General features: G+C 48.4%; 1 protein-coding gene across 1 annotated transcript; it reads right to left on the bottom strand.

Annotated features, from left to right (window-relative positions):
• Positions 1 to 783: 783 nt before the first annotated feature.
• ADGRF3 (adhesion G protein-coupled receptor F3) lies at positions 784 to 6,312 on the bottom strand. Its single transcript, XM_060026332.1, has 10 exons — positions 6,229 to 6,312; positions 5,168 to 5,228; positions 4,602 to 4,742; positions 3,981 to 4,154; positions 3,292 to 3,537; positions 2,597 to 2,806; positions 1,941 to 2,083; positions 1,795 to 1,799; positions 1,568 to 1,757; positions 784 to 1,161 (listed from the first exon to the last, which is right to left on the bottom strand). The coding sequence occupies exons 1-10, from the start codon at positions 6,310 to 6,312 to the stop codon at positions 784 to 786; spliced, it is 1,632 nt and encodes a 543-aa protein (XP_059882315.1).
• Between the last annotated feature and the right edge of the window lie 7,124 nt (positions 6,313 to 13,436).

Below are 13,436 nucleotides of genomic sequence, written 5' to 3'. Positions count from 1 at the left end.
GGCAGCAAAAATCCTAGGAACTTTACTCCCAGCTACAGTGACTCCTGTGCATTCCGATCCTACTTTTCCCTTCAAATGCTAACTGGAGGCAGATTTTCAGGGAGAAACAAGAGACAATCCAGAGTCACCAGGAGTCCAGGTTATAATCAGGAGCCCAAGAACCTGAATGTGTCCTCTGCCTGGGGTGCTTTCTCTGTTGTTGGAGAGCTTGCCCTAAAACCCCAGTCTTCTCTTGGCTTCTAGCTGTGCCCATCTCCTCTGGGGAAGGCATTCTGGACAGGAAGAATGGAGGGCTGTTGAGCTAACCGCTGGGGCATCTTCAAGTATGTGGCCCTTCGTGCACATCCCACCCCTCCGTCTGATGACCCTTCTCCCCCTTCCATCCCTTGAGGCCACCCAGGTCCTAAGGGGACCCCTACAGGTCTGTAAAGCTAGGAATGGTGCCCAGAGGTAGAGGGCACGCGTTCTGAAGTAGGCCACCTGCACGTCTGCACCCCCGTGTGATGCATATTCCCAGACACGAAGGGTGTGCAGTGCAGTGTCATTGTCCCCGATTATTCTTTTGGTTGCAGCTTCTGGGTCAGCAGCGGATGCCTATACTGAGAGCTGGTTTAGGTGAGTCCAGCAAAGCCAAGTACGTTTGAGTATCTCCACGTAGGTGCCTTGTGTGTGGGCACGGGGGGATTCACGTCATATCCGCATATCTGCATGTGCGTGAAGGCCTCTGAACTCCTGTCTCCACACCCCTCCCTGCCTTCCTTGACCTCCCATGTGTTCCCAGCATCAGGCCTCCTCCACACTCCGTGGCCTTGGAGACTGGTATCCAAGAGGAGAAATGGACCAGAGGAGCAGACACTTGGACTCTAGAAGAGTCTGCCATCTGACAGCCCATGGTGATGTCAGAGGGACAGAAATGCCCGGAGGGGAAGAGTTGCCAGCCCACACTACCCAGCTGGCCCCGATGTGGCTCAAGGATCTCACCTCCAGGGCACTGCCGTTGAGCTGTATTCTGGCACGTGCTACCACCTTGGCCGGGATTGTCATGGTGGCCACCAGTGCCAATGAGTCGGTGGGTGGGGTCACCACCACTGCCTGCTCCAGCAGCTGAGCCAAGGTCTGTGGTACCTGGTCCACAGGCCAGCCCTGGCCTGCCCTCAGCAGCTGAGGCAGATAAGACAGCAGGGGGGTGGGCGTGGGCGAGCCCTGAAGAAGGAGGGGCCACCTCCTCCCCAGTCCAGCTCCTTTCTCCCCAGATCCATGCCCTGTCCCAGGGGAGCCAGAAGCAGAGAGGGGAGCGAGCCACGTGGAAGAAACTGACACCAAGTTTTGTGGGGCAGACCCTTGCTGGGATTAAGGCTTGGGACCTGCACCCTCCCTGCCATGAGAGCTCTGGCCGCTCTGAGGGGCCCACACCTGCTTCCTGGCTCCGCCAGGGCTCCAGTTCAGAGAACCTGAATACCCTTCGGGCTGGGTCTCTAGGGGAAAGGACTCTAAAGTTGGGTCCTGAGTGAGGAAGGGATAGGTCGTGGAGGATGGGGCACGTGGGCAGCAGGGTCAGAAGCTTTACCCGGGCTCTAAGAAGCAAGGCCAGGAGCCCCGTGTCCGTGCAGCTGCTGTGGATGGGCCCCCAGCCCCCCTCAGGCCTACAAGGCCTCTTCACCATGCCCCTCCTCTTCCCGGGACACGGGGCCTGTGCCACATGGCCAGCCTTGGTGACGTTCCAGGCAATAGTTGAAGAGTCCTCAGGGCGGTGTTGTCTCCATCTGAAAATGATACCAGGGAAGGCTCAGCAACCCAGTCTAGCCCGAGCCTTTCCTTGGGCAGAAACCCATGCAGTGTGTGGGGTCTGGCCCTGTTGCCCAGCACAGGGAGACATGAGGAAGCAGCTCCCAGGATGAGCAGGTGAGAGGTCAGCCACCTGCACCCCAAGCCCCAAGTACCTGGATGACAGTGACAGAGACGGCAACCCTGAGAGGGCTCAGTCCCGGGCTCTGCAGGTCACAAGTGCACGTAGTGTCGGCTGCAGGGCAGCGCTGAACAGCCAGCACGAAGCACTGGGAGTCCGGCGTGTTGAATAAGGAGGCTGAGGGGGAGACAAGAGAAGGGAACGGTCAATGGGCCTGGGACATACCGAGACCCCAGGGGTCTGAGAGGTGCCTCGGCGATCTCTCTAGCAATTTCAGAAGTGGATGAAGCGGTGAAGATGAGCTGAATTGTATGTGGGCATCAAACTACTGAAGGAAGAGCTTGGATCCGGGGGGAAGGGGACCCTCCCTGGGCGTCTCTTACTAGTTCCAGGCCCTGAAGCCACAGTGAACTCGTTTGTAAAATGGGACCATCATCAAATGAACCTCACAGAATAATATCGTGCGAGTTCACGGAGATCGTGTGAATGAAAGCATTATGCAAAAGTTGTCTACACACGTGTGCTTATTGTTGTATGAACAGAACTGGGGTAAAAACAGATTTGGACTTGGACCCTGAACGCCCAGGTTGAACTGCAACCTCTGCTTCCAGGGAGCTGGAGAGCCAGCTGCCTGGGGGCAACTAGCTGCCCCCTCTCCCCTGAGCCCTGCCAACCAGCCCCTTTCCATACCTTCGTTGCCGTCTCTGGGGCTCCAGGAAGCCATGTAGCCCAGGTGGGCACTGGGGATGCAGCAGCTCACCTGGAAGCCAGGGGAGGTGGCACAGGAGATGGAGAGCTGGTCTGGGAGCCCAGCCACATCTGTCACCTGCAGGGGCACCCGCACCATCTGGTGCAGCTCCCACCTGAATCCCCGGGCCTCAAAGCAGCATAAGTACTCACCTGCAGACACACACCTGCTGCACCTCCTGGCCACTTGGCCCCCACCTGCGCCACAGGGTCTCTGCTGCTTCCCCAGCCACACCCTGGGTCTGCCCTCTCCATCCAGCCTCAGCTTAACCCCAGCAGGAAAGATCCCTGTCCCCCAAAGGACTTCTAGGAGGAAGACGAGATCCTGACCCTTTGTTATTAGCCTGTAGCCATGCATCCTAAGGTGAACCTCTCTGCCCCCAGTAGATGCCCTTCCTGCACCACCTGCTGCCATTTCAACATCGTGAAGAAAAACCTGCATCTGTTCTCAGTTGAAATTGAGACCACGCTTTCAGCGTTCTCTCATTATAATTCTTCACATCAATGGGCCTCTTAGCCTTAGTTTCCCCAGAGTGAATAAATGGAGATAAGGGAAAAGAAGAGAAGAAAAGACAAGAAGGAGAGGGAGGAGGAAAAAAAGAAGGGGAGGAGAGAGGAGGGAAGGACAGGTGGCCTACCTGCCCATTTATGGGAGATGTTGACAATGCTAAGGACAGCCCGGTTCCGGCTGGAGGTCAAGGACACACGTGACCCTGCCCGCAGGAGGATGGGGCTGGGGCTCCCTGTGGGCCACAGGAACCAGTTTAGGTTGGTGGTCTCCTGGCTTGTGAGGAGGGTCAGGTTCAGGGTGTCGCCAGGCGTCTGCAGCCAGGAGTTGAGGCTCAGGGCCGCGGGGACTGCAGGAAGCAAAAGATAGGACCCCCAGAGCAGGAACTTGCGGCCCTTGAGGCAGCTAAGCTCTCCCTCCTTCCCCATCTTCTGAAGCCCATCCCTCCTCCCTCCCTCCCCACCTAACATTTTCTGTTCTCTTTTGTCCCTGGAGGAGTGTGGCTGCCGCAATCCAGCCTGGAAGACCCTAACTGTCAGTGGGAACCAAACGGGGAAGCTTTTTGTCCTAGGACTCCCCCTCCCCCAGGGAGGGAACTTCCTCTCTTTGTCCACCTGTCTCGGAGCCCTGTTGTTCATTGGAGTCTCCCTCTTCCTGTCCCAGGCGCAGGGCCTGTGATCTTCTGCTATGATGCCTGGCATTTTCTCTCACCCAGAGGAGCCACTAGCTGGCAGAGATACGGGGGTCAGAGAGAAAAAAACACAGAGAGGGTTCCTTTCACTCAGGGCCATTGGTTTTCACGTTCCCAACCCTCCTCACCAGGTGGCAGCAGCTGGCAGTACCCGGCTTCAGCAGGGACGAAGACAAGGCAGCCACAAGGCCGGCGCTTGACGGGGGTTTGGCAGGGCTGGTGATGGGAGCAGACGCTGGTGTTCCACTGGTACCCGGAGAGGCAAGCACAGTAGCTACACCCCTTGTGGGTGACATCGCACTCTGTGACAGAGGGAAGGGGGATAAGAAGTGAGCAGGCTGTCCGGGAAAGCCCAGCGCCTGATGCCTGTGAGGCTCTGAGGCTGGGTATCGGGAGCAATCCCAAGGTCACAGGCACCGCCTTCTCAGCCTGAGTTCAAAGCATCAGCACGTGTGGGGCAAAGGCATCAGAGGTGGCAGTGGCGAGGCCCGGGCCCGTGGTCATCTTCCCCTTAGGCCTCTGCCAAAGTTTAGAAGATGGGATGTGGGGCAGGAGGGGGAGGTCTGTCTGATGGGAGGTGAGGAAGGAGCTGGGCCACACACACCCTCCAAGAAATAGGGAGGGGCTCACAGTACCTCAGACGAGGGGGCTGCGGGAGGGCTGGGCTCCTTGCACTCTGAACCCCCTTCCCATGCAAGCAGCTAAGAGCCACTGAGGAGCAGGGGTCAGTAGAATTCCCGCCACCCCACCGGCTGTGAGGCTGAGGCCAGTGAGAGTTACTGGGGCGGAGGAAGCCGAGGCGGTGGGGAGAGTCATGGGCCCAGAGAGTGCCGCCGGCTGGCGCTCACTTGAAAAGTACAGCTGTACATAGACGGAGACCAGGACCGATTCTGTAGGAGAGGGGACAGCTGGAGAGGAGAGGCAGCTACGGGCCTGTGGCCTTTGGGCCCCATACCTCGCTGTCCCCGCCAGGAAGCAGAGCACATCGCACCTCCCATAGCCTGTCCAGGTGCAGACAGGGCCCAGGAAGGTGGTCACTACTCATCCAGCTACGGTGCCTTCACACGCGCTGTCTCATATCACCCTCCCAACGACCCCCTTCCGTGGGCAAGACTCTCTAAAAGGAAGGATCTTCTCAAGGCCTCACAGCTAGAGAACTGCGTTCAGACCTGTGTGACCAGCGCCAGACCCAGTCTCTCTCTTAACCCCACTTAAGCCCCCTGGCTGTGCCCTCTTCCAGACCTTTCTTTCTTTCCTTGCCTCGTTCCAGGCTCCCCGTCCCCCTCCCCCCTCCTCCTCCTGTCTGTCCACTCACCACCTGCTCCACGTTCTTGGTCCAATTGCTGCCCTGATTCCCCTCCAGCCTGACCCTGTCCCTGGAACAGAGCACAGGGGAGAGACCTCTGAGGAGAGCTGACTCCGCATTTCTCCCGGGGACACCTTCTTCCCCAAGCCGCTCCGGTGCCCGCCTGGCTAATCTGGAAGGACTTGGTCTCTTTGAATCTCCTCTTTTTGCCTGGAATCAAGCGGGCACCTCAGGAGGGGAAAGCAGGCTTCTGGTAGGAGGTGCAGGGATGCAGCACCAGGGATCCCGCCCAGGCCGGCAAAGCCCACCTGAACCCAGGAACCAGGTACACCCTGGAGAGTCAACATGCTTTGCTTAATTCCTTCCTGAATGTACCCATCCCCGTGCCTCCAGGCTAATTGAAATGGCTGGGTCTGGAGCTCCAGAGGGGGCTGGGGGCGCTGGGCAGAGCTGCCTGCGGCCCAGAGGCCTGGGGGCTTTATTCCCTCCATAGGCATTGCCATGAGGGTGAGTGGCAGGCAATACCTTAGTCTCTGGTGCCTGTAAATTATTTCCTCACCAACTCCTCCCTCTCTCAAAACTGTGTGTGGGTGAGGAGATCAGTCTAAAAACAGATATTGATCTAGATAAGGATGTGGCTAGAGATAGAGATATCTACCTGGGAGAAAACACAAATCATAAAGTGCTAAACTAACTCTGCTGCCTTTCCTCAGATTCTCTCCTGTCGTCTACGCCAAGGGTTCCCAAGTTTGGAAAGTTTTTATTTTCGTTTTTAAATTGCAAGCCTGACTGGAAGAGCCTTTATCCAGAGTGCAGCAGGCATCGCTGGTGTTCACGGGAATTCAAATAAAGAAACAGAAGCTATCCCCACACCCTGAAAAATAAGGCTGAACTCTCGGAGATCTTATAACAAACCAGCCTTTTTAAAAATACATTACTTCCTCTCCCTCCAGCCCTCTCGCCTCCATCCATCCTTTCATCCCACATCTTGCTGCCTCTCACACCCAGGGGCCCCTGTCGTTACCTCTGCAGATCTTCCCTGGGTCTTCCCTCACCCCAGTCTTACTCACAGGCTGGGACTCTCGGACAAGTGGTGATCCCACCAGAGGGAGAGTCATGGCCGGGAGTAGCACAGGGGCAGCCGAGCAGACCATGGCTCAGTGAAGCAGTCTTCAAGAGGCCTCCCGCTGCTGCATGATGCAAATTTCCTCAGAGAAGAGCTGGCAGGGCCCTGCACAGATGGGATGGGAGGGAAGAGTGGAAGGGAGCCAGAGGAATTTACAGAGGAAGTGCTACAGCCCATGCTACAGTCAAATGCACGTCCAGGTCACTGTGGGACCACCTGGAGCCCACACGCCCCGGTGAGAGAGGCCTGCCCAGGTTCCCTGCTGGGATCTGGGCCAAGCACTCAGTGAGCAGGAGAGGACTTGGGGGCCCTAGGTCACAACCAACCATGTATCAAGCCAGGTACAGTCACATCCCCAAGGATCTGGGAAATCTGGATTGTTCTGGAACTCCCGGGAAGCTGGGTCATTGATCAAAGAGCCAAGGTTAGAAAAGGCAAATATTAGAGCTGATTGCTATCCTAAAATAATTTCAAGATAGACTGGAGTCTTAAATGTAACAAAGAATCTGGAAAAATACCGGGATAAATTATCAAAATAATTTTGAAGTGAGGAAGGCTTTTCTAAACACAACACAAAACCCAGAAGCCAGAAAGGAAATAAATTAGACTGTATACAAAGTTTTAAATTGGGGGTGAAAAGAATGTTGGGTTAAAAAGGCAAAAGACAACATGTTTGTAGGACGGTGATTGAATAAAGGGCTAATATTAACACAGGAATTTTTTATCTTACACATCATTAAGAAAATGGGCAAAAACAGGAAAAAGTGTTGCCGAAATATCGGCTTCCCTGTGCACCAAGGCCGAACAGAAATACGGAGACAGATATTGGAGGAAGAGAGAGATGGCTTTATCTTTCTGCCAGGGAGAAGGGAAGACACAGCAGGCTAGCGCCTCAACAACTGTGCCTCCACTCCTTGGGAAACAGGGAAGATTTTATATGTGGGGCTCGTAGTCCGGAGCATATGATAAGGATCAAAGGTCTTGCATTCTTCCTTTCCTTTGCATTATTTCAAAACAGTCATAGCTGGCGTCAGGCCGCCTGGTAATTGGGGTCAAGCAGTCTGGTAATTGTGTCCGTTTGCCTCTGGTTTATCGGCCAGTGACTTTGTTTCTGAAATGCGAAAATTATAGGGGGTGATTTGTTATGAGGGGCGTATAGAATGTAAGTGCCAGGACATAATAGGGAGTGAGACGCACTGGATGTAACTCACACAGTTAGGGGTGATAGGTGACGAATGTAAATTACATAGTGCCAGGGAGTGAGGTTAGCTTTGTAAAGTACAAATCTAGTTACTACAAATTAGTGACAGTTAAAGTAAACCAAGGAGTGATTAACTCTTTCAGGCCAGGTTATGTTTCTTCTCTAGCCTGTTCACTGTTCCCTTTATTTTCCTTGTTCTCAGAGGAGGGAAAACTTCATTTCTATTTTTGCTGCAACATAGGCAGTTTACTGAAAAAGAAATATCAATAGTTTGATAAACATATAAAAACATCCAACTTAAGGTATAAGGAATGCAAATTGAAATAAGAAAATATTCTTTATTTATCAAATTATCAATTATCAAAAGACAAGATATTGATAATCTTCAGTGTGGACAAAAGTGTATTTATACAAAATATGTATATAAGGATGTTCAAAGCAGAGTTGTTTGTGATAGCAAATGAGTTAAACAACCCAAATGTCCAAAAGGGATAGGTTAAGTAAATTGTGGCATTTCCAAACAACAGAACATTTTTATGGGAAAAAAAGTAAAATAGCTCTATTTGGAGTGAATCCCAATATATATGGTGAAATTTAAAGTGTATATTATACTCTCCTTTATGTAAAAAAAAGAGAATCTATATTAGATACTTGTGCTTTTTATACTTGCAATATTTCTGGAAGAATACATCAGAAATCTGGCACTAGTTGTTGCTTCTGGGGATGAGACTAAGAGTCTGAATGGGTCTGTGTGCTGTTTGATATACATGTTTTCTAACCATAGGCGTGCTTTTTGTTTTAATTAAAAAAAGAAAGATGGGAATTCTCTGGTGGTCCAGTGATTAGAACTTGGTGCTTTCACTGTGGGGCCTAGGTTCAATCCCTGGTTGCGGAACTAAGATCCCACGTCACGCAGTGAGGCCAAATTAAAAAAAAAAAAAAGGGGGGGGAAAAAAAGAGCTGATTTACACACACACACACACACACACACACACACCACCTAGGGTAGAAATCTAGCCTCAATACCTTTCCACTTTCACCACCACCCCTGGCTAAGGTCACTGCTGAAAGAATAGCAAACATATAGAGCACATACATGCATGGGAGCAAAGACTTTGTAAATAATTGATTTCCGAAAATGAAAACGGTGAAGAATCTGTTTTGAGAACTACAGAGAGAAGACACAGGTGCTTGGGGTGGGGCACTATCAGCAAGTTGGAAACTGTCTACTGCAGCTGCAGGTGGTTTCAGATGGACACCAACAGCATCTGCTACTGTCGCCAAAGGGGGTCAGTCAGAGAGCCAAGTGGACCTGGGCAGTGCTCAACAGGGCCTCTTGAGGACCAGGAATGACAGAAGAAAGAGGTGGGATTGAGACCCCTGGAGGTGAGCTGCTTCTGTGCTGGGCAGAGACTGAGCAGTGGTAGCCTCCAGTTAGGAGATGCAAGGACAGACTGCTTGGACAGAAGAGGCTCCACCTAGAAGCAGAAACACTGAAGGAAAAAGTGACTCAGAGAACATTAGAAAGTTGATGGAGCTGGAGCTGGAGAAACCCCTAAGGATTCTACTCCCGAAACATAATTTTTCTTAATTGATACCCTATTCATCTTAACCCCTTTGAGTTCATGACAAGTGAGAAGAACAAGAGAGATAACATCTTCCTGATTCAATGAAAGTTGAGGGGTCCAGGGTATATAAAACAACGAACAGAACTAAGGAAGTGAGTTTTCTTATACAATATTTTTAGACCGTTCCTGTAACTTTAGAGAAGTTTGAATCGTTTCTGCATGTACAAAAAAATGCCCAGGAAGAGATTGGAAGGAGATGCTGCAGATCAACAAAGTGTCTGTTGTGTTGACCTCAGTGCTCCCCAGGGCCTAGCACCATTCACCACAGGCCTTAAGTAATATTTATATTCAATGAATCAATCAATAGATGAAATACGCCAAGACATTAACAGTAGTTGTCACTAAATGGTAGGATTTGGTATGTTTTTTCTATTTTTCTGTGTTTTTAAATTTTGTATTCTCTAATGGTAAAATATCTTAATAAAAAAATCAAATCTTACAGTCTCAACTTCTTTCTTAAGGACCAGCCAGGTACAGAGGCCTTCAGTTTTGCCCAGGTGTCACTGGTTGTCTGGAAGCACCCACAGGCTTAGACCTAGTGTGGGATTCAGACAAACAGATACTTATTGCTGCCACCTGCTTACTCCCAAATCCAAGGTCAACCATAAGGCTATTGGCCTTTATCCCTCTATATACAGAATGATAATTTGAAACCAGTAAGTTTTTATCCCTGTTGGCAGCTTTTCTGAGGTCCCAGTTTGTACCCTGGGCAAAGGAACTTCCCTTTCCATTTCTCTGTGTTTTGAGCCCTCCAGGCCATGTCAGTAGAGTCTTTGGTAACAAAGGTCTAGGCTTCTCTTAACTGTATCCAAACAGGTTATCTTAAAACTTCCTTTACTATGTAAACTAATAGGTTACTAAAGAATAAAGGTAGCTTAGACTTTTATCCCATATGATCCTTATTTCTTTTTTTTAAATCTTTTTTTAAATATAAACTTATTTTATTTATTTATTTATGGCTGCGTTGGGTCTTGGTTGCTGCGCGCAGGCTTTCTCTAGTTGCGACGAGCAGGGGCTACTCTTCGTTGCAGTGCGCGGGCTTCTCATTGTGGTGGCTTCTCTTGTGGCAGAGCACGGGTTCTAGGCACGTGGGCTTCAGTAGTTGTGGCATGCAGGCTCAGTAGGTGTGGCGCACGGGCTTAGTTGCTCTGCAGCATGTGGGATCTTCCTGGACCAGGGCTCGAACCCGTGTCCCCTGCATTGGCAGGTGGATTCTTAACCACTGCGCCACCAGGGAAGCCCTTTTCCTTTTTTTTGAATTTTTGAAAATGTTTTTGGAACTTTATTTTATTTATTTTATACAGGAGGTTCTTATTAGTTATCCATTTTATACATATTAGTGTATACATGTCAATCCCAATCTCCCAATTCATCACACCACCACCACCACCCCTGCCACTTTCCCCCCTTGGTGTTCATACGTTTGTTCTCTACATCTGTGTCTCTATTTCTGCCCTGAAAACTGGTTCATCTGTACCATTTTTCTAGGTTCCACATATATGTGTTAATATACGATATTTGTTTTTCTCTTTCTGACTTACTTCACTCTGTATTACAGTCTCTAGATCCATCCACATCTCTACAAATGACCTGATTTCATTCCTTTTCATGGCTGAGTAATATTCCATTGTATATATGTATCACATCTTCTTTATCCAGTTGTCTGTCGATGGGCATTTAGGTTGCTTCCATGACCTGGTTATTGTAAATAGTGCTGCAATGAACATCGGGGTGCATGTGTCTTTTTGAATTATGGTTTTCTCTGGGTGTATGCCCAGTAGTGGGATTGCTGGGTCATATGGTAATTCTATTTTTAGTTTTTTAAGGAACCTCTATACTGTTCTCCATAGTGGCTGTATCGGTTTACATTCCCACCAACAGTGCAAGAGGGTTCCCTTTCCTCCATACCCTCTCCAGCATTTGTCGTTTGTAGATTTGCTGATGATGCCCATTCTAACTGGTGTGAGGTGATACCTCATTGTAGTTTTGATTTGCATTTCTCTAATAATTAGTGATGTTGAGCAGCTTTTCATGTGCTTCTTGGCCATCTGTATGTCTTCTTTGGAGAAATGTCTATTTAGGTCTTAGGGAAGCCCTTTTCAAAATCTTTATTGGAGTATAATTGCTTTACAATGTTGTGTTAGTTTCTGCTGTATGACAAAGTGAATCAGCTATATATATACATATATCCCCATATCCCCTCCCTCTTGAGTCTCCCTCCCACCCTCCCTATCCCACCCCTCTAGGTGGACACAAAGCACCGAGCTGATCTGGCTGATCTGCTGTGTGATGCAGCTGCTTCCCACTAGCTATCTATTTTACATTTGGTAGTGTATATATGTAAATGCTACTCTCTCACTTCATTCCAGCTTACCCTTTCCCCTCCCCGTGTCCTCAAGTCCATTCTCTACATGTGTCTTTATTCCGGTCCTGCCCCTAAGTTCATCAGAACCTTTTTTTTTTTTTTTTTGTGCTACGCGGGCCTCTCACTGTTGTGGCCTCTCCCGTTGTGGAGCACAGGCTCCGTGGCCATGGCCATGGCTCACGGGCCCAGCCGCTCCGCGGCACGTGGGATCTTCCCGGACCGGGGCACGAACCCATGTCCCCTGCATCGGCAGGCGGACTCTCAACCACTGCGCCACCAGGGAAGCCCTTTTTTTTTTTTTTTTAGATTTTATATGTATATATGTTCGCATACGGCATATGTTTTTCTCTTTCTGACTTACTTCACTCTGTATGACAGACTCTAGGTCCATCCACCTCACTATAAATAGCTCAATTTAGTTTCTTTTCATGGCTGAGTAATTGAATCCTCATTTCTTGTTCTCTTTCCACCTGACATGGCACTAAATTATTAGAACTATTAAATGATAGTTTATTAGAATGGGAAGGGACCTGAATTTATATATCAACCACTTCAACTCTCACTTTACAGAAGAGGAAAAGGAGCCAAAGGGGGAAATGACTTGCCAAAGGTCACACAGCTCATTGATGGCAGAGCTGAAGCTTAAAGCCAGGTCTTCTGACTCTGAATCTAGGGAATCTAGATAGAGAGGAAAAGATAGGTCAATTTAAATATAGAATAATAGGACCTTCTGGCTAAAAAAATAAATTTAAAATAATATAAGATAGAATTTGATTCCACAAGGAAGACAGGTCTTCAAGGATATTTCTTTTCCTGAGGAGGAGGGGAAATGCATATAACGTGAAAATAGGTGTTTATGGAAAGTACGCATAAGAATCAAGCAGTCCTTTGGAAAGCCAGCTCATGAATACCTTACTTATCTAGAAGTCCTTAATTCAGCAAATATGACCATTTGGAACACAGCTGAGATTTACAAGAACTAAAGAAGACCTGTGAGCAGCCAAAAGAGATCATAGAGATATTGTACTGGTGGCTCTAGCTGGGGCCATTAGCGAGAGAAGAACTAAAAGACATCCAGATTGGAAAGGAAAAGTAAAATTATCTTTATTCACAGAGGGCATGATCTTATATCTAGAAAATCCTAAGGAATCCACTAAAAAGCTATTAGAGCTAATGAAACAAGTTCGGCAAAGTCGCAGGATACAAGATCAACATACAAAAATCCATTGTATTTCTATACACGAGCAGTGAACAATCTGAAAATGAAATTAAGAAAACAATTCAATTGACAATAGCATCGAAAAGAATAAAATATTTAGGAATAAATTATACAAAAGTGCAAGATTTGTACACTGAAAACTAAAAAAGAAAATATTGTTCAAAGACATTAAAGAAAATTTAAATATGTGGGAAGACATTCCATGTTGCTGGAACAGAAGACTTAATACTGTTAAGACGGCAATACTCCCCAAATTAACTATGGATTGAACACAATCTCCATGTCAAAATCCCAACTGGCTTTTTTCACAGAAATTGACAAGCTGGTTCTAAAATTCATATGGAAATGCAAAGAACTCAGAATAGCCAAAATAATATTGAAAATGAAGAAAGAAGTTGGAGGAATTAGACTTTCCAATTTCAAAACTTACTACAAAGCTATAATAATGAAGACAGTGTTTGCATAAGGATAGAAATGTAGATCAATATAATAGAACTGAGAGTCCAGACATAAACTCTAACATTTATGGTCAATTGATTTTTGACAATGGTGCCCAGACAATTTAATGGGAGAATAGCACAACCGGATATCCACATGCATAAAAAACCTGTTTGGCTCCGTCTCAAACTATACACAAAAAAGTCAAATTTTACATTATTAATATAAGGGATATGCAACATGGTGATACAAAGCACCAAGAGGGACATTTAAACTTGGTTTTTCTGGGAAGGTCTCTTGA

The sequence above is a fragment of the Delphinus delphis genome, chromosome 12 (genome assembly GCF_949987515.2).
Source record: "Delphinus delphis chromosome 12, mDelDel1.2, whole genome shotgun sequence".
Classification (NCBI taxonomy): Eukaryota; Metazoa; Chordata; class Mammalia; order Artiodactyla; family Delphinidae; genus Delphinus; species Delphinus delphis.
This window is presented reverse-complemented; position numbering and strand designations above follow the sequence as displayed.